The 22073-nt window shown below is 36.7% G+C and overlaps 1 protein-coding gene across 1 annotated transcript; it reads left to right on the top strand.

Moving 5' to 3' along the window:
- The first annotated feature begins 1557 nt into the window (after nucleotides 1–1557).
- Nucleotides 1558–18985, top strand: LOC126858457 (protein deadpan). The gene is made up of 3 exons (XM_050608807.1): nucleotides 1558–2744; nucleotides 9424–9651; nucleotides 15494–18985. Exons 1-3 carry the CDS (start codon nucleotides 2574–2576, stop codon nucleotides 16511–16513), a joined length of 1419 nt encoding a protein of 472 aa, XP_050464764.1. The 5' UTR covers nucleotides 1558–2573; the 3' UTR covers nucleotides 16514–18985.
- The last annotated feature ends 3088 nt before the right edge of the window (nucleotides 18986–22073 follow it).

The raw sequence follows: 22073 nt of genomic DNA, 5'->3' as shown, positions 1-22073 counted from the left end.
CCCCCCCCTCTCTCTCTCTCTCTCTCGTTCTTCCCCCTCCGCCTCTCTCTCCCGCTTGCCTATCTTCGACCGCGCCGCCGACCGCAACCCGTCGCGTCGCTTCGGCGTTTTTCGCCCCTTCTTCGTCTCGTCCTCCTCTTTGCGGCTATTCCGTCGCACATGACGTGCCGCCGCCGCCGCCGCGGCCTTTTCGCGCGCGTTGAGAGACGAGGAGATTAAAGGCCGACGTGCGTGCGAATCCCAACGATTCTTATCGCGTGCCATGCCGCGCGATGCGTAGAAACGCGCGCGGCTCGTTCTTCTTTCTCAAGCGTGACGATGTTTCAACGGGAATCGCGCGCTGCTTTACATCATTTGTAAGAGATGTGTAGATCGATATCGGCGACCTACTAAGTATTAGCGACGCATTTCATGGGTGACAAATAAAAAAATCTGAGAGATGCGATAAAGTTTCGAGCAAAAAAATGCAGAATTTAATATTCTTCTTTCATTTTTCTTATTTTCTTAATGATAGAGAATTGCTAGAGTTAAATGTCAAACTATTGTCAAATTATTTTTCTCATTCAAGATTTTGAACGAGCCATACATATATGTATATGATTGAAGTTTATTTTCTATTTTTTCAGATTTTTTCTCTTTTATGAATATTATAATACTGATAATTTTTTTTATCTCATATAACATACAATTCTTTATCATATTTTTAATAAATAAATAAAATCTCACGAAACTTTTCTGTGGCATATACGTATATGTACACATAAATAACGTAATCAGCTAATAAACGCATATGTTATCCCGCTTAAGTTATACTTAAGCAACAGAAAAAAGGGGCGTGAGTATCTTTTTCACGTGGTATCATCTATCTCTATGTATATAAATGCATTTAGTCGGCGCTCATCGCGCGCGCGGCAGAGTTTTAATTCTCATTTATCTCGAAAAATCGTAGGGGTAGAAGCAGTCGAACAGACATCGATTAAAAAGAAAAAAAAAAGCGACAGAGAGAAAGAAAGCCAAGGATGAAGGGGAAGGGAGAGGAGAAAAAGATCCACCGATATCCAAATCGGTTCTTGCTTCGACGCTGCTTCACGGTGGCTAGACAATAAAGCGGCTCTGAGAGAGCGAGAGAGAGAGAGAGAGAGAGAGAGAGAGAGAAAGAGGACGATAAAGAGACGAAGGCACGACGCGCGCGCGAGAAGGACGCGGCCGCGACAAAACGAGCGAGCGCGAGTGAGAGGAGGACGGGAACAGGAGATGTCCGCACGTAGCCGCAGGCAGAGGCAGAGGCGCGCGTGAGCAGGCAAGCGAGCCTTCCGAACGACCCGCCGCCACGCCGTGCCGTGCCGTGCCGTGCTGTGCCACGCCGTGTCGCGCCACGCCGCGCCACGCCACGCCGAAGCGAACGAACGAGCCATCGGCTGCGCTCCGGTATCCCTCTCCCCACGCACGACCAACCACGACGCGAGCCGTCTCTTCCTCCCTAACCGACCGCTCCCCCCCCCCAACCATCCCCACAGCCGCCCTCGCTGCGAACGCGCGCGGCCTCGACGCGCCAAGCTCGCCGCGTACCGCGTACAGCCGCCAGCAGCTACCGTTCACCGCCTCACAGTCCGCCACCGTCGCTCGTTGCGTGAGCACACGTGGACGATATCATAGTCAGATCGCACGCGTTGCGTCTATTTCGTTTATCGCTGAGAGTGAGCCCGATCTTTCGTGCGTAAGTTGACACGAGAACGGATTATCTCGTTGCATTTTCGGATATTTGTGAGTTTGCAATTCGCGAGCTCGTAAGCAAAATTCTCTGTACTTTAAACCGGAGAATTCTTTTTCACAGCAAGATCGAGTCGATCGCGATACTCGATTCTGGTATCTATAGAGAAGCATCATTCAATGCGCATTATTTAAGGATATCGATATAAACGGAACGTTATTTCACCACTCGAGTATTTGTGAATAAGTGCATTTCGATTGTTTATCGACGTTACTCGGGGTGTACATTGTGAGACTTTTGAGAGGAATTGGATAATAATCAACGACGAATACACGAGTCACCAACGGCTGTTACGCTCGCGGGTGACAAGTGGTTCGGTGACGCGTGGTTAACCACGTGGCGCGGTGTGCGCGCCGGTGTGTACAGCCGCCCGTGAGTGGTGTGACTTTCGCAGAACTTTCCTTCTCTGGACGTATTTGGCGCGCCAAACTATCGGATCGCGCGTGCATACGATGGACAAATGACAGAGGTCGTTGGTCTTCGATGGTGTCGCGTTGTGAATGAGTGCACTTTGCGATTCCAAGCGATTTGATCGCTAAGAGAACTCTGCCTTGTCACGTATTTGAATTACACGAGACTCTTGACCGACGCGATCTCTCGAGACCTTCGAGGGCATGGTACAACAGTGATTAGTCTACAATATATCATCGCTAGTGGCAACAACAGTCACGAGGGAAGCAATAATCTGGTGGATAGTTTGGTCTCGCTGTCGCAGGCCGCCGCGAAATGCTTAGAGCCTTAGTCGGCCAATCACGTAGGGTGCTGCTGCGATCGGAGCTGAAGGCCGTCGCGGCCTGTTAAAATGACCGCGCGTCTACACTCGCTGAGGCATCAGGAGAAGAAATCAGCCGGCAACAACCACAGACAGCATCACCAGCATCAACAGGCCGTGCATCAGGGTCCGAGCCCGGCACCGAGCCCCAGTCCCAGCCTCAGCCCGAGCCCGAGCCCGAAACACTCGGACGGACGAAGAGTGAGTAAATATAGCATAATTTTTTAAAACAAATGCGAGAAATTCTTCGGTTCGAAAAATCGTTACAATTAAAAAAATTGATTTTTTTTATCAAAAATTATATTATGCGCTTATATAGTACGAAACTTATGCAGAGGATTTTAACATCAATCATGTATTATCAATTTTCTCAAAAATATATGAAAATATTTGAAAGGAAGTTTAGAATAGGAACATATATATATATATATATATATATATATATATATATATATATATATATAAGCGCGAATATAGAGATAATAATTTCAATGCAGGTGTTAAGAATACTTGACTAGTCATATGAGGATGCGATCTCATTCGTTACATCTCTTACGGCGCATGATCGTGTAATTCCAGATTGCGATTCACTCTACTTTGCAATATTCCTGCGCGCTTAATTTCCAAACGTAAGACCGCTGGCGCGAATGCAAACCTGACACCAAACACGTGCCTTGTTTGCAACTCATAATTCTATGTCTATCTATGTGAAAACTCGCTGATTAGTCAGAGTTAAAGCTCTAATATATTTTTGTGACAAAGTCATTTGTGTGTATAAAACATGAAATCATTTCAGTACATTTATTAAAAATTTAAATCACTAATTTTGCACAGATAAAAATATTATATTATACTGTGTTGTAGATATATGTATAAGTAAATATTAGTATATTAATGACCTATATCAAATCTTTATATCAAATGTACTGATACGAATTGAAAGTTATTATTCCAGAATACTAGATGAAAGACTATTTATATATTGTACTATATTAGTTATAAATTTGCATGTACATACATAATTATGAATATAAAAAAAAAAAAACAGTTAAGATTTTACCATCTCGTATAATCGTAGCGAATGACAGTTCTTAACGTGACTCTAAGAAAAGTTGGCGACTAAAAAACTTAATGCATAAAAAAAAGAGTCACGAGCTAGGCGTTACTTGCGCCTGCGGTAGCTTCTTTCCTCTTTCTCTCTCTAATCGTCGCAAAGTGGGTCAGTCTCGCAACACGGATGATTTCGCGAGAATTGCGGAATTCGAAGTTACGATCTTTACTCCGGATTTCGTTTCCGGATCATAAAAAAACATAACCGCTCATAAAAAGAATATCGCTCACCACGTGGATTTGCCGCTAAAATCACGAGGAAAAATATAACAAAAAGCGGCTCTATTAAACGCACATATGCTGAGAGATCAAATATAGTCGCACGCAACTGAAAGATCTTTGACATTAAGTACGAAAAAGGACAATTTTGGATTGAATTGTTAAAACAATTCTGATCACATTGTTATCCATACAAATATATATTTAATATCTTAACAAAATTATATATATATAGAATATGCAGTACTACTTTTTAGTATTTTTAATGTATTATATAACTTTTAGTGACAAAAAAAAATTAAAATGTTACGCATGTAAAGAATGTTTATCTTACGAAAACTATTTATTAATTTTTCTAATACATATCGAAATCTTGAAATTTAAGTGGCTCTTTATTTTTCTTTCGTATGAATGAATAACAAAAAATGCACACGATAAAAAAAAATTATTTTAGAAAATTGCTCCCAAAAAATTATTTTCACATGGAATTTTGAACAAAAAACTTGGAAAGTCAGGAAATTTTTAAGGATTTTTTTACAAAATTTGAATAGACATTTTATTATCGCATTTATTCGGTAACATATTGCAGATAATTGGCATTTTTCCATACTTGCATGATTTTAAAAAGTGCTGGCATTTAATCGTCTTTTTTCGAATTTGTTATTGACGAGTGAGTTGCTAATAATGAAACACATTACAAAGGCATTTCCTTATTTTTCTTTGTCATACGGCGACACATACAGCAAATCACAAGAGCACAGACGACGTGTGTATGTCGGAGCCTTCTATAACGTCAATTTGCGGTAATTGGACGCATTTATGGCCGATTATCGTACGAAACGTCCGAACGCTCGCTCTCACACGCGCGCGCGCGTTACTAGCATCGTAATTCAGATTATGCAATTAATTCACCGCGCAGAAACGCGCAAACGAAAACGCGGCTTCTTATGTTTTTTTTACTTTTTGTACATTTTGATATTTTTCAAATTTCTGTGTCTACTTGATAAGGGGAAATGATATAATTATCATTATACGCTATATTAGACTAAATAAAAATATTATAACTGATAAAATTTAATTTTTACACGTACGTATTGAGATTTATTCATTTGAATGTAAAGACAGAGACAGAGAGAAAGAGAAGCATGCGGATACGAAGAAGGAACCGCTCACTTCGCAAAATATATATCGCGAGCGTGGCGGGAGGTGTCCGTGACCGGCAGTGCATCAAGTGCTGCCCTTTTAAGGTGATCCGCGTCGCATGAGAGTATACTCGCTCGAGCGACACGTCTCCTATTAGGAAAGTTTCCTTAGCGGTGACGAAGGGCGGTAACTTTGCGCACTTGTCTTTATTAGCGGAATGGGTTTGCGGCGGGAAATATGCGCGCCACCTGAAATATCTTCCTGCCTTAATAGTGCGGAAATTTAAGTTAAAAAAAGAAAGAAGCACAAAAGAAAAAAAGTATATAGTTATGAATAAATTCAATAGACAGATATCACGGTCCACCTTTCGAAAATAGCATAAATAAATTTATGAGATTTAATATTAAATGTAAGATTAAAATTATTAAGATAAATTAAGATTAAATATTAAAAATATAAGAATATAGAATATAAAAAATATAAAAAATTTCATCAACAATTTAAAATCGTATAATTGAGCTATATTAAAAAATATTATTTAAAAATTATATTTGGTTTAGTAAATTGGTTTAGTAAAATATGTGTACGAATTTCTCATCACTTTAATCAGCGTCCCTTCTCTATTTCCTTAAGGTGCCAAATAAGAAATTCGTAATCCTTATCGCGTCTATGTCGTCGGATTATCGTCGTTGAAGGATCGGAGCGATAAATGAGGAAATTTCTGGACTCATTGAGAACGGAGAAATCTCGTGGGATTTCGAAATGGTAGATGAAGGAGAAAGGGTAGGAAGGGGAGATACGAGACGGACGTGTTGGTCGTTGCTGACGTCGTTGGTGTAATTGACGGCTCTTAATGAATCGTCGTTATGCCCGGTTTAATTACCTGTCGCTCGTTGCCCGCGCATTTTATTCGATTTATCATAAGCGAAACGAAGACATATCTCGTTCTCGGCAATTCACATGCCAGATGACAATGGAATGAGCGAATCTCATATACGTGTATGTAACGTCGTCACCTTTCCGGAATCAAATAAAAACAACATTCAAAATATCGAATTTTTCTTTGTCTTCTAGAAAAAAGTATAATTATAAAATGGTTAACTTTTTAATTACGAGTGTCAGTTCCGAAATTTCCGCGATTGATACAAATTCTTAAATGTGACACACTTAAAAGAAGAGATCGACGTTTATATTATATAAAGCTTCCTATACAGCCGTAAAAATAATTAAATAAATATGTATTTTTTTAACTAAAGAAGTTAAAATTTCTGCGGATTGCAGCTCTAATACACATCCAGAAAAAGGTGACCGTGACCGAGTACGGTCAGACTGCTGTTAAAAAGCAACGGTCTTAAAAATTCCGGCTGTTTGTGAAGTTTGCACGACGGTGATTCATAACGCCATACGCGCTGAATCGCAAAAAAAGGCAAGTGACGAGACGCGATTTATCGCGCGTAACGCGCTAATCGACAATACTGTCAAAGTCACAGCGTTGTAAAGCTGTCTTGCTTTTTTTCCTGCGCACGATTATTTTTCACATCAAACTGTGAATGAAAGAACGACATGACGATCTTAAGATATCTCAAATGCGATGGATCTTTCGATACCTATCGGAAAAACGTTGCAATTTACTGTCGCGCGGAGGGATTGTAAAGAGAGTTGAATACAGATCGTCCACAAAAAGTCGATTGTTAATTTTAAAATTGATGAGATAGTGCAAAAAAAGAACCTCAATATTATTGAAGTAAAGATTCTTATCGAAATATACACACAAGCGAAGGTGATTCTTTTCATTCATATTTCTTGCAATTATTAACCTTTGTAAGCTACATATTTTTTCTGCTCTGTTCCTCATCACATATGAGTCACAATGTCTTGTCGTAATTTTAGCTATCCTAAAGTGCTTGAAAAATACCTACAAAAATTTATGTATATTTCTTAACATTTTCATCTTAACATCTTTCTATAGAAAATGATCATGTATAATAACAGCCTAAATAAATTTTAAACATTCTTTTTTATTATTTAAATCCTTCGGGATATTCTATTGTTAAAATATCGATAACGTGAAAACGACCCATATGATCGACCCTTTAAGGTTTAATATATTTCAAGTCGATTCTTTATTAGCAAACATTTACCATTTTTAGCGTTAATTTTTTTCAGTAAAATTTAGTTTTAGAAAAGATACATTAATAAACTCAAATTTCGACGATAAAGGCACTTCATCAGATGCTGTCAACTTTCAATCGGCAAATATATAAACTCAAAATAAAAGAAAAAAAAAAGAGTTCACGACTCCATCAGTTTTATCTTTCGAGTCTTACTATAGCGAAATTTGAATATCGCTATTACGAAATTCTCTCACAACTCACAAAGCACGTTCACGAGGCCCGCACGCGAAGAGTCCGCACATCGTCGATAGACGCACATCTAATCTCCCTTCTACGCGTCATCCTTCCCCTTCCTCTCCCCTCGTACGTGCCTCTTGTAATAATAGAAGGACGCAAGAGTGCCGCGGCGATGACACGCGCGCGCGCGCACACGTGCGCGCACACACGTACAAACAAGGATCGCGGCGCGCTCGTTTGTTTACCCGTCGCGGCGCTTCCGTGTGAACGCACCGTGCCAGCTTCACCTCATTTCCCCTCCAACCGTCCTTCTCCTTTTCTGCTTATCTTCGTCGCACTCGTGCACGTCTGCGGTCACCGGCTTGCTCTATACGTCCTCGTTGTTTGTTATCCTTCTCACCGACCATTTTCTATCTACGTCATTCTCGCACAGTAGTTGCGGTCTCCCCCTCTCTACCTGGAGTCGACTTTGTTCGTCCTTGTCACTCTATATCTCGCTCGCTATCGTTCTCGTCTCTCCGCGCTCTATATCTATTGCACTCTCTCTCTCTCTCTCTCTCTTCCTCTCTTTCGCTCTTGCCTTTCTCATTCTTTCGTTTTACAGATCTATATAACTCTATCTGCTCTCGTCGCTTCGTGCTATACATATATCTACAAGTCCGCTATCTTCGTCTTTTATGATATCTGTCATCTCATTCTTATTTGAATGCGACTCTGCAAATCCATCTCTTTTACATCGTTTTTGCAGTTTCTCAGACGATTTTTTTCTAGCTCAATCGTGAATATTTAAAAGTCCTTTCTTTCGGCAAAAGTATCTTTGTGCAGATTTCACTTCGCCATTTTGTACGCCGTTTCTTTCTTTTTTTTTTACAACATTGACGTGTTACTTTTTTCTTTCTTTGCAGCAATTCTTCCAATCTTTACAAATTTGTTTTTGTCTCTTTCATTCTACATATATTATTAATACGACTTCTCTCTTTTATTTTTGCGTCATACTGTTATCAGCTGTATCACTTTTATTCCCGATATTAGTCCGCCCATTTCATTTGTCATGCATAGTCTTCTGCCTTTTATTTGTTTTCTCAATTTAAAATAGTCATGTGATTACATGATAGTAAATGTAAATAGCATAGGAAAAAAAATATTCATTTCATGGATACTTAATTAATTTAGTATAGACGAGTTCTCTTTCACAATACATTTGACTATGGGGACTTTTAAAAAATTTGAAAGATCTGGAAATTCCGTACCTTAATAGTCAATCAATGAATTTTTTTTAGCGAAATTATCGTATGACACATATCGTGGAGACGTTGCAAAAATAAAATTGTTTCTTACGTGCACTTTTGGAACACCCGTTGTGTACGCGTTCGCGTACCGACTATGCCATCCATTTAAAGTCTAGTCCACTTTATCCGGTTCTATCTTCTCTCGTCTGCGACTATCTCTCACATCTCTCTGTCGGAGCTTCCACGATTGTTCCCTCTCTTGCATCCGCCTCCGAGCCATCGTGAAATAACATCGGCATTTGGTCAGCTAGTCAAAAGCCAAAAAATGAAGGAATGTAAAAATGTTCGCAAAGAACTGTATTATGAGAGAAATTGCGTACTTTCTATAACTGAGAAAATTTTGATATTCTATATTTGACGGACAAAATGTGAAATATTATTGGCTACAACAATTCTCGAAAATCTATGTGAAATTAAAATAAGAAAAGGAAGCAAAAGTGAAGAATAACACTAAAGAACGGAAACATCTATTGTAAAAAAAAAAAGACGCGAAGCTAGCCTTGCCCAGTTTCAGATCTTATCTAAGTATAAGTTTAACTCGGCTTATCCTCAATTTGAGTCAATAATATCTTTGATAGCATCCTAGATGACCTGGGTCATAAGGCATAAATTTAATTTAGAGAAAGGGAATCTATTTCTCTATTTTTAAATATCGGGAATAGCAATTGCGTACTTCAAAATGCGAATGTAACTGTTATATTAAATTTAAATTAAAAAAAAAGAGAGTTGTTAACACTTGCATATAAAAAATTTGTTTGCGTCTTTCAGGCTAACAAACCACTAATGGAAAAACGACGGCGAGCAAGAATTAATCAATCCTTAGCGGCGCTAAAGGCGCTCATTCTCGACAGCGCCCGCCTAGAGAACACCAAGCATAGCAAACTCGAGAAAGCCGATATTTTGGAGCTTACGGTCAGGCATTTGCAGCGACAGAGATCGCTTGCTCAGCCCGGCCTGTCCAGGTACAAGGCAGGATATCAGGACTGCTCAAGAGAGGTAAGAACGCATCATCATTTAACAACGTAATATTTTTTATAATTAACATTTTTTGATTTTATCATAAACACTATATATTTAATAAATGAACTCTCTATAAACTCTACATTTTTTACGGAGGTTGCGCAAACAATCGTTAAAATTTTAATCTAACAATATAGAAAGCTAAAAACATAATTTTCGCAATGTGTGGAGAGCCAATTGTCTTCCAAAAATTCTCAAAAATGACAATCAATATTTTCGAGAACAAGATGAGATTAAGATGATCCCGATGCGAAAAAAAATATGTCGCTTTTGCGTTTTCATTATTATATTCGATACGTTTCGCAAGCAAGGTGGCACGAAAAAAGAACGGGTGAAGAGGGGAGAGAAGGTGGAAAAAAGTCGAATTCCAGCGCGTTCGAGGAGCGTGTAATCGGAGAACTCGGCGGAACTGGTTCGTGTTACACGGTGAAAAGAGGGATGGAGAAAGAGATGGATTCTATCCGGTAGAGGAAGGATCTATCGAAACCACCCCACCTCTGTCCTCCTCCTCCTTCTTCTCTTCACCCCTCTTTCTCGCATGACGAGAGATATCTAACGTATCGGGTTGTCGTCGGAGAGTCTCGCGTGACTCCGCCAAGCTCACCCACCGCTTGTTCGTTAAGAGATGTTCAGACGCGAAGCGAGAGCAGACTCGTTGAAAGCGGACACCCTGTAAACTCCGTCACGCTGAATTTGCCGGATGAGCTCGAGGTCACATCTGATCGTGCTCGCTGGAGAAAAGACTAGTTTTTGCTTTCTGCGCGTAAAAGATTAAGCCAGAATTTTGGCAAAAGTGCAATTGCCTTTTCTGCATAGTAATATATATTGAGTGTGAAACACACAAAGCATTGGCTATACGAGAGAGAGAGAGAGAGAGAGAGAGAGAGAGAGAGAGAGAGAGAGAGAGAGAGAGAGGAAGGGGGATAAGAAAGACTATGAATGTAATAGATTTATATTTTTTATATAAAACTCTAATAGCTGTTTTTAAAATTACATATATATTTTTTTAGCTTATTATATCTTATATTTCTTTATGTGATCAAAGTTTTGTTTTACTATTAACTAGGACTTTTTTCTCAATTTTTTTTTGTACATATGAATATGTATATGTTTACGAATTGTTTATGTAGACAAATTGTCTCTCTGTTTCGAGATACAATATATGATATATACATAGTTATATATATTTTTTGATAGTACATTGAAAATATTACTATTGAATGCCACGCTATGAATTATCTTATTAGGTAATAAAAAAAAATCAAGAAAAAAAACTCTAATTATAGCAAAATTTTAGTCGCATAAGAATATATAAAATGTAAAGAGAAAATGTATGCAATTTTTTAAAAAGAGCTATTGCTGTATATAAAAAGATACTACATTAATTAATTTATTTATTAGATTCTAAGCTCTTCTATTCTAATAGTTAACGCTTTGGGCACTTTACATGCCAATATATCTTTTGTACATTTAATTATATAATTACACCACCGCGACGATTCAATCCACGAATATTCTTGCTGTTCCCAGAAAGTTTCGCTACTTACGACACATTTTTTTTTCCAAGAACTCGCACGTCCTCGTTGACGATACGCGACGCGATACGCCGGCCGTGGCGCCAGGCATTTCCCGTCATATATCTTCATCGACGCGGCGTGCCGCGAAACTCGTGTCGACGATTGTCGGCTCGCTCGCTCTGACAAAGCGCCGCACTTGTCACGGCATAAAGCACGATCTCGCGCGCACGCTACACCTTTGGCGCCTTATCGGAACATTCACCGATAAAGTCGCTTGATTTCCCGACGCTCTATAATATCGTCGCTCGAAAGATGTGGCCGCAAAGCTTGCGACTCGATTTCGTGCCGTGATAGAAATATGTATATGCGCATCGTAACATAAAGACAAAAGAAAGATATAATATGTAATGGGAAAAAAATTATTTTATTTCTATTATTGTATATATTGTATAAATATTGTATAAATATATAGAATAATATATGAAAATTAATTATTGTTAGAGAATTCTCGAATTACGATACACATTTATTGTAGACACATTATTCAGCAAATATTTGATATTTTGCAATCTTACATTAAAATCTGAGAAAGCTATTTATTACATATATTTTATTTATTTTAATACACTGACTATCATTTTATATGCACATATATGTGTTGTATGTGCTCATATATATGAGGGCTAATTAAAAAGTTTTGAAACTAACTGCGTATCGTCCCTTCCTCCTGCCATGCGTAACTGCGCAATACGGTGATGATAACCGTCGAGGCCAAGGTCTTCCAAAAGTATATACGGGTGTAATTATTAAATTTTCACGGTTTATAATTCGATATGTGCCTTATGCGAAAAGATATATCTTCAATCACATATAAAAGATGCTATCAGATTTCTGCGTCCAGCTTACAAGACATGTGATTAATAGACTATTGAAATGTTTGACTAGATTGTACGGAGATGAGAGTAGCAATTTCGAAATTTTTTGAAATTTTAATATTTTATTTCGGCGGATATTATTTTAATGCTACTGCAAGATTGCAACATTTAATATTTAATATTCACTTTTTACATAACTGCTTTGCGTAATAATGAAAATAAGTAACATTTATTTTCAGAATACATTTATTTTGTTGGTCATTTTTTGAATATAATTATTGTAATTTTTTATATAAAATTTCAAGAAATATATACATATATATGTGTCTGTGCTGTGTGTATATGTGTGTGTGTGTGTGTGTGTAAGTCCTTGGAGTGTGTGTAAAATTCGTCTCGGGTGCTGTAAGAGGATCAAATTTCGCAGTGCTCTATGTTTGGGCGGGGGGGCAGGGGGTCGGGAAGAGCGGTGGTAGAAAGCGTGCCAGAAATTTCGTTCTGCGAGACGAGCGCTGCCGGGCGGGCTAAATCACGGTACGTGTGATATACGAGGCGCAGCATGGGCGGGCAAGGCAGACAGGAAGGAAGGAAGGAAGGAAGGAAGGAAGGAAGGTACCCGCGGGACAAACTTTACGGCCTTATAAAACTGGCGGTCGACCGCGACGACACACGTCCTGCGGGCGGCCTGTGCATGCCTGCAGTTTCGTTCCCGTGATCTCTCTCCTTCCGTGATCTCGTTCACCGTCGAAAGTCTTTCTGCTTTTTTTTATTCAATGTCAGAAAATGGCAATGATCGCTTCAAAAATTTCACAGATGTAAAAATTAATAATTTATGAAGAAAAATCTGACGATTAGCTGCAAATGCACTGTTACTGTAAAACAAATCTTACTTCATAATGAAATTTTATATATACATTTAATTATATTAATTTATATTTTATTTTATTATATATATATATATATATATATATATATATATATATATATATATAATAAAATATACAATTAATGTACATTAAATAAAATATATATTAATATAAAATACTACTCGCTCTCTTCCTCTTTCTTATTTTCTTGATATTTAAAATAATTTATAATTTGTTTTTCTATTTTTTAAAGACTATTTAAATGTGTGATTATATAGAAAATACAAATTCCATTTCTTCTAATCATTGACTCACGCTTACATATACATGGATCTATCCGATACGCTATCTTTCAATGGTGCCTAAGTCGCCTCCTATATCCTTTCAAGCGTTTCGTGTTGCGGCGTATTCGGTTGTTTTATTTTGAAGCAGCGACCCATAAAAGTTCCCCCTTTTCTCTCCTCTCGCTTTCTTTCTTTCTCTCTTGTGCGCTCTTGGAGTTGCCCGCAAAATTATTGTCCGCAAGTAGCGGCGGCGATAATTTCGCCAGCTAGCGATGCGCGCGCTCGATACGCCGACGAGTGAATTATAGCACGCGATACGCTACGTGATTAGAGATCAATCGCGCCGCTTCCGCTTAAGTCGTTGCCGCCGCTTCTACTCGCAATTCGGCCTTCTTTCGACCGCTATCTTGGCACCAACAACCGCGCACTTTACTCATTTTTAAAAATTTCAGTTTTTTTTATTTACATCATTAAGTTTATAATAATTTGGATAGATAAGTATATAATAATTGCTTCTAATCAACAAAATATTCCTAACATTTGATAGCACTTTGGAAGTTACTAAAGCGCGCGTTGATTCGGATAAATAAATGTTTACGAGTACATGGTGGACATTTATAAATTGAATAAGTTAAAGTATAAAGTATTTTTTTATTTCGTATAATTATTTCCAAGCGCGTCAAGTAGCTATAAATCAAAATTTCAAACCGTCACATTTTTTCATAGAAACATCTAAAAAAAATGTTTTGGATAAAACTAAGTTGTTTTCTTTCATAGAATCCAAAAATATAATTTTATATAGAGAAGGGTAATATCCCATTAAAAATTTTAAAATTCCGCCCCACTCATGTAACCAGAGTTTGAAAATCAACTTTCATTCACGTTTGAAGGCCCATCAGATCCATACAATTCAAGATCTAAATCTTTAAAATCATTGGCATGGTTTCCAAGATATTGAACTATTATGTAGATCACTCTATATGTATGTGTGTACACAACGTGTGTACGTGTGTATGTATGTGTATATACATATATAATTTGTTTAATTATCTCCGAATACCGAAACTCCATAAAGTATTATCGTAAAATTCACGCAGATTGAACGTTAATCAGCAAGGCATTCTAAGTGCGCGTTAATTAGCGATTCGCGGTGATAACATGCGGGCGCGTAAAAGTTGGCAGTTGCGTCGTCAGAACGCCACCCGGCCGAAACGAGTTTAAAGAGCATTTTATCGCATAGGTCGTTATCGCCGGCACGAAATAAATTATGGGCCACGGGTCGCAGCCAAAGGGAGAGAGAGAGAGAGAGAGAGAGAGAGAGAGAGAGAGAAAGAGAGTATATATCGGGTAACAAATAATCATGCGGCGCCGTTATATATGTATTCGACCGAATCGTGGATTAAAGAGCGAAATATTCAATTACGACCTGGCGGTCGATAATAACTGACGTACCGCAACCCGCGGTCGCGACAGCGGAATTTCTATCGCAGCGCAATATACATATTTTTCCGGCGTTATGACTCGAATATATATTTACATTGCTGGCGCTACACACATTCGCGAAAATTATTCCTATCTTCGTGGAATTATAATTTTTTGGATATACAAATATTGTGTTTGACTATTGCGAGAAATTAAAGGAAATAATGCAAGTTAGTTAGTTTTTGATGCATGTTACTGTATGCTAATTTTTTTTTCTACACAAAATTTTCAAGATTTATACAAGATTTATAGATCTTAAGTGATTTATTTAAGTGTATTAAAGTATGTGTCCTTTCTATCTTTTTTTCTTTTTGCATGGTGTATTTTTTCATTTACGAGATTTGTATCATACAGGATATTCTGTAAAAATTGATGGTAACTGAGATAGTATTAATCTTATTCAGTTGAAAATGTAAAATAAAAACTTTTCACGTAAGGTTTTGTTTGAAAATTAATCTTAAAATTTAAGAAATTGATAATATAGAGAGAGCTCTTCTTTTAATCTTGATTTATTTGTAATGATGTTGTGTCATATTTTTAGTTTGATCATTTTTTTAGTAAAACAATATTTTAATAATCACTATTGAGATAAATTTGAGATTATTTAAACTGAAAAAAATGTAACATGTTATCAATTTTCCAATTTTTTAAGTCAATTTTGCAAAGTTTTGTACGAAAAAAAAATTTATTTTTATATAAAATTAGTATCTTTTCAGTTGTATCATCAATTACGAGATATCTTATATACTTGCGCAGCAAAAGGCAATGTTTACATTATTGGTTTGTCGTTTTTTCAGGTGAGCCGCTATCTGGATGCACCGGACATCATTACGGGTAACACGACGCCGATGGATCCGGCTGTGAAGCAGCGGTTGCTGCGCCACTTGGATAGCTGCGTTTCGGAGCTGGACCTGGATCTGGGCTCACGGCCCGATAGTGGTCTGGGTAGTAGTCCGGGTAGCGTGACAGATCGTGTAGTAGGAGCGACGAGTCCGAGCCCAATGGATCATCACGTACCGGTTGGACCGCACTGTAGCGCTGCCGCGCTCACGCCGGCCGGCCTAATCAAGTCGGAAATTCCGGATATGGTCGAGGCTACCCGGCCCGACAGCAGCACCACCGCCGGCGATGAAAACAATAACAGCAGTCGACCGACATCCGCCTTCAGTCAGGTGAACCCGGCGACGTTGGACCCGCACCATCCGCATCATCCGTCTGGCATACCGGTTGATCAGGCCTCTACGTCACAGCAGAATCCCAACAACATGCTCTCCGTGGTACAGGTTATACCTTCCCGATTGCCGGACGGTCAGGTGGTCTTCTTGTTGCCAAGCCACTACGTACAACTGGCGGCGGCAGCCGCGGCGAACGGCATCAGCATTGGGCCGAATCCACCCACGGCGATCTGGGCAGCGACTAACATGTCGTTGCTTAAGGCCACCGACAAATTGGCGAAACGACCGCATGACGATATCGGTCAGGAGTGGCAGGATCCTACTGGCGGCCTCAAACCCAGTAAGAGCCCAAGAATGGAACAGCCGGAGCAGCCACTCGACTTCACCACCACATCAAAGAAAATGAAGATTGCCAGTTCGAGAAGCTCGTCCGTTCACTCTGGCGTCGTCGATCACCATCATCATCTACGACAACAGCAAGTTTCGACCCGTTTGCCGACCGAATCTGCCGGCGGTCCCATCGTTCACGAGGACAGATCTTCTAGTCACGCGGACGACGAGGTCGCCATTGGCATACCGTCCCCGTCGCCCGTCGGTCAGCAACCCGTCAAGGATGAGGAGGGCATGTGGAGACCTTGGTAAAGGGCCGTCCATATAACGACCCTCTGTCTCTGTAAATAGAAATGTATCTTGTGGGACAGAATACTCGCAAAACCGAAAATCGTAGCGGTGCGCGACTGCGTCGTCTATTGCGGAAATCTTTCTTGGTAGGGTAAGATTGTGTGTATATATGTGTGGGTGTGTGTGTGCGTGTGTGCGTGCGTGCGTGCGTGCGTGTGTGTGTGTGTGTACACATACATATATACATATATTTTCTCTCTCTCTCTCTCTCTCTCTCTCTCTCTCTCTCTCTCTTTAGTATAAAAGTTATAGGGGTAAGATGGCCACAAATTGAATAGCTTATGAAATATTTTATTTGATATCATTTTATATAAATTATATTAATTTTAATTTTACATAAATATTATTTAATTTTACAAAAATATTTATTTTTCGATTATCTTATCTTAATACTTATACAAAATAATGAGAAATTAGAGGAATTGATTTATATAACAAAATTAAAGTGGTTCTATTTATAAAAAAAAACTAGGTTGATCTTTACATGATCCTGAAAAATGATCTCAATTAAAATACAAGATTATCAATCGTTTCTTCAAAATTCCTTATAAATTTTATCTGAAACATTTTTTTATGCAACAACTTCAAGTTTCGAAGAAAAAACACCTTGTAATACTTTATATGAAACATCCTGTATATATTCATGTAGATGATCTTAGATTATTTGAAAAAATAATTTTGCTATTGATTAGAAATTTCTGATGTAAAAAAATCAATCTTTTGCGAGCAATTTTATAAAATAGCTTATATAATTATAGAAAAATAGGAAGTGTGTACACACACACACACACACACACACACACACACACACACAAAATCACAATGTCTTTACAGATCTCAAAGCAATCAACTATTTCACGGAACACACAAACAATTAGACTTTATAAATCCATGAATTTATATAACAATGGATGCATCATTATATCTGTAATTTATAAATTCAAATTTAAAAAATCTAAAATTTTGCCAAAATAGATAGTTATTTTAAGAACATTTTGTATATTTTTTTACGTACCTCTGCAAAGTATTTATGAATTCATATGTATCAAGAGAGAAAGAGAGAGACAGAGAGATAGAATGCGTGTGGGTGTTCTCCCCACTCCTATATATATATATATATTATTCCACCGACCTGCAGTTTCGTTTTCGAGGCGAAAAAATTACGATTAACTTTTTTTCGTCGCACCTTGTTCATGTGGAAACGAGTACACGAAAAAGGCGTATGCGCATTCTCGCCTAATAATTCGCGCTCTCGCGTGCGTGACGTCAATGGTATGCGCGTCGTTTCTTGCGACGGTGTTAATGAAGCCTTTAATTTGCATCACGCTTAAAAATGCCGCAACTGCTAAAATCGCTACAATGCCGTTCGAATAATGCGTTCGACGCGTTGTGTATTGCGAGATTTTCACGTCGCGATGACGTTATCTGAGTGACGATAGCAACGAGAGTCATAATGCAGAACGACTTAAAAAATAAAATACACCGTATTTATTTTTAAAGGCTATATAGAAAAGCATGCAGAAAGATAAGACGAAAATGTATTAATTTCCATTCAACTATTCTAGTTTCATTAAATAGAACTTTCCACTCTTTTCACATTATCGAAAAGAAACTGTTTTAGCCAAATACGGAAATTTGTTATTCATTTTATTTCAATTTGTACTTGCATCTTTTCTTTTGATTTTTTTTTTAATTACTTTGGATTACTTTTTACTTCTTTGTCGAAAAATCGACACAAAAGAAGCAAGAACGGAAACTACTCGCAGCTAGATGCGAATTTGAATTCATACAGCACATAACAGTGCAACAACATTGCGGTAATATTGCAATGTTATTATAATGTTGTTGTATTCTGTGTTGTATGGAGAAAAATGCCAAAGCAGCGTATATATGCGAGACAGAATTGTAAGATATATAGATGTCTAACGAAAATTTCTGCAATTTTCCTCTCAAGATAATGAGGGAGCGGCCCCAGTTTCCCTTAACGGAAGCGGTTGATCCCGTGATCCTGCGCCGTTATGCGAACGACAAAGAAAATAGTTTTGACGTAGTTGCGCATTATAAAATAATTGTATGTATGTAAATGATGAAATAATTAATTTACGATTATCAGGGAAGAAAGTGAAAGAAAGAGCAGTAAGCGTGCAAGAGAAAGAGTGCGTGCATTTTAGTCCGTCATTCGTGTACATAGCCTCTCGATAATTATTGCTCTATTTGCGAAATATAGATTTATTTTGATGTTATCTAGGTGTATATGGCGAGAGAAAGAAAAAGATAAGTATGTATGTGAAGGCGCGATTAATAATCGCGGCTCAACGTAGCGAAGAATCACCATCTAATTTACGTCTGTAATTGCTAAATACCCTGGAATTCGAATTCCTTATTCAATGTACTTAGACGAGCAGTCAATATAGATATATATATTGAACTGTACACCAGGCTGTGTTTTATTTATTCTGCCTGCTAATTAAAAGCGTGGATCAACATCAATGATTCTCTCTGATCTGCGATTTTCATCTTTCTCTAAAATACATGTAAGAACTTTGCCTCTTTATTTAGCAGCAAAATAAAGGATTATTTTGGATCTTCTTTTTCCTTAAAGTTAAATTCTAATATCATTCAAATAAATTTTAATATTACGAAAATAGACATATGTGGATAGTAATAGTTAATGGACACATCTCAGGTAAGTAGTATACAGGATATTTCACATAAAATGTTACAAGATATTTCTTTCAAAATTTGACGTCATACAAAAAATGTTTTAGACAAAATTTATAATTTTAATAGAAAAAAAAATTGAGTAGTTAACAAAATATTTTATATTTTATTTTATGATATAATTTTATATAAACTATGAAATATATCGTAAAGTATTTTTTTTTTTTTCGATTATATATATGGAATCATTATTCATTACATATGTGTGTATATACATACATGTTGTTGCACTACACGTTTACTTCTTTTGGCTTAAAACATTCTGATCATAAACATTCATTAACCTAATAAATAATATATAGATAAATCTCACTCTGATTCATTCCTTTTGCTTGCAAAAATTTAATAATACGCACTATAAAATAATAAAAATTTAATAATACGCAATATAAAATTTTACGGAACATACAAATTTATATTTTAATTCAATAAAAATATTAATTAAATATTTTCGCAAGAATTGCATCTTTTTTATTTTTTTCTTCAAAAAACAAAAAAATTCTAAAATTTTATAATTTAAAAATAAAAAAAAAATTTGTTTTGTTAATTATCTAAGGCATTTTTTATCGAAATTCGGGAAAAAGCGCCTTTTTCAGCATTTTCAAGAAATTGATTTCATAATTAGAATACTTCTACAAAAATTCGTGCAATTAGAATATTTCATCAAAAATTAGTGCAATTATTATTTATAATACATTAAAAATCTTTGTAAATTTCAACTATCAGTAACATATGTATGTTCATCATAAATGTATTTTATATTGATTTAAGCAAATATGTGTATGTGTGTGTTGTATTTTTTTTTGTTTTTTTGTTATTATTCGGTTTTGAAATATCTGAGGATTGGTCAAAGATCCGTCAGATCCGATAATTATATCTTTGCCTATTATCTTTTTTTGTCACGATTTGACCTTCAGCAAACGCCTTTCGCGGGAAAAAATGGCGGTAGCGATAGAATCATTAATGCGATTTTTTCCAGCCATTAAATTTTTTGCTCGGAACGTCCCGAGTTCTAACGACCGCGCACGCTGCCGGAGAAACCGATTACCGTTCATTCAGTTTGCCTGTATACGCCGCATATATGTATAATCGTAACGTGCGTAAAATCCGCAAATGAGCTAAATTCATTTCCGCGTTTGTTAGAAACACACACATACACACATTTGTATGTGCATATAAACACAGTTAAATAATATATTTTCAGCGTAGATCAAGTTACGTGATCGCACAATAATTATGGATGAGAAATCAACTGATGACGCTCAGTTGATTTCTCATATCTTTACGACTGACAATGAGAGAAAGAAAGAGAGAAATTCACGATATTGATGCATACTTGATTTCTATTGTTTCCATGACAAATAAAAAAACATCAAAAATTTATTTGACTTTTAATCTAATGGTTTTTGATGTCAAACAAATCGCATTATTTTTAAATCTCATTTATTTAAAATATACTTTTTGAATATATATTTTACTAACGGTCTTTCTAGTTTGCAAGCGCATTAATGTTAATATTGTATATTATTTTATATTCCTAAAATTTTTCCACTAAAAATTAAAAACACTATCAGACTCTTTTCCGTGGATGAGAAAAATCAATGTTTTGATTTGCGTTCTGGGAAGTTCGAGTTGAATTTGACGAAACTGTTGGCGGTTTCCGTGCGAAAACAAGGCGAATACTTCCCTCTCGTGGATTTCTTCGTTTACCTAATGCATAATATATATAGTGCCACGGCGCTTTTTCTTCTCCGCAAGAAGGCACCGCAATACTCTGCATTATTAATGTTTCTAACCCGCCGCGAGATTCACACGTGAAATTCGTGTGGTATACACGCGCAGGTTATACGAATTTTTTTCAACTTTAAATTACATGCAGCTGAAATCAATTTTTGATTATTCTATTTCATGTATCTGTCATATTATTTTATATGCATGTCAAGTAAAAAGTTTTAGTAAACCTTTTGAAAAGATTACATCTCATGGATCACTTGCACACACACACACACACATTCTCTCTCTCTCTTTCATTGAATGGCTAAAAAAATTAAGCATATAATAAATATATTTGCTTAATGTTTGATATAACTCCAACGGAATTGAATTTTTATTGAATTATTTTTAAATTAGACAGATGTCCAGCAAATGAGTAAAAATCGTTTATTATCTACTTAAAGAAGAGTTCAATATGCATATAAATTTAAATAACATTTTTAAAATTTTATTAACTATTTTATGAACTATTTTATTATTTATAAGATGCTGAGTAAAAGTCTCAATGGACATAACTTTCTAGAATTTACTTCTAGAAACTACAATTTAGTCTGCAGAAAGCATTGAAAGTTGATAATTTTTAAGGCTTTTTTGATAAAATTATCACTCTCTGCTAGTTTCAACAAATAGAACACCTCAAGACTAAGCACATAAAGATGTTTGCAATACAAATTTCATCTAAAACCTTCCACAACTACATACCCATTCATAAAATTCAAATAATCACCTAATCATTATACTAATGGATATAATTCTATTCCATTTTATTTACAGAATAAAATTAGAAGAGATAAAGACAAGAGAATTTAGAATTAGATCGTTTAAATACGTTAATTGTGTTAATTGGCGTCTTATCTGATTTTCAGTGATAGGCCAACTCCACAGCATTGCTGCTCTCGGCGCTCGTGTAAAAGAATAAATAATAAATAAAATAAGCATTTTAATTTTGGATATGTATACATTTGTTATTATATGTATATTAAATATTTATATATGGACATATATATAATTATATGCGTATTATATT

This window comes from Cataglyphis hispanica, chromosome 2, assembly GCF_021464435.1.
Source record: "Cataglyphis hispanica isolate Lineage 1 chromosome 2, ULB_Chis1_1.0, whole genome shotgun sequence".
NCBI classification, from domain to species: domain Eukaryota; kingdom Metazoa; phylum Arthropoda; class Insecta; order Hymenoptera; family Formicidae; genus Cataglyphis; species Cataglyphis hispanica.
Note: the sequence above shows the minus strand (reverse complement) of the source record. Positions and strands in the feature narration are given on the sequence as shown.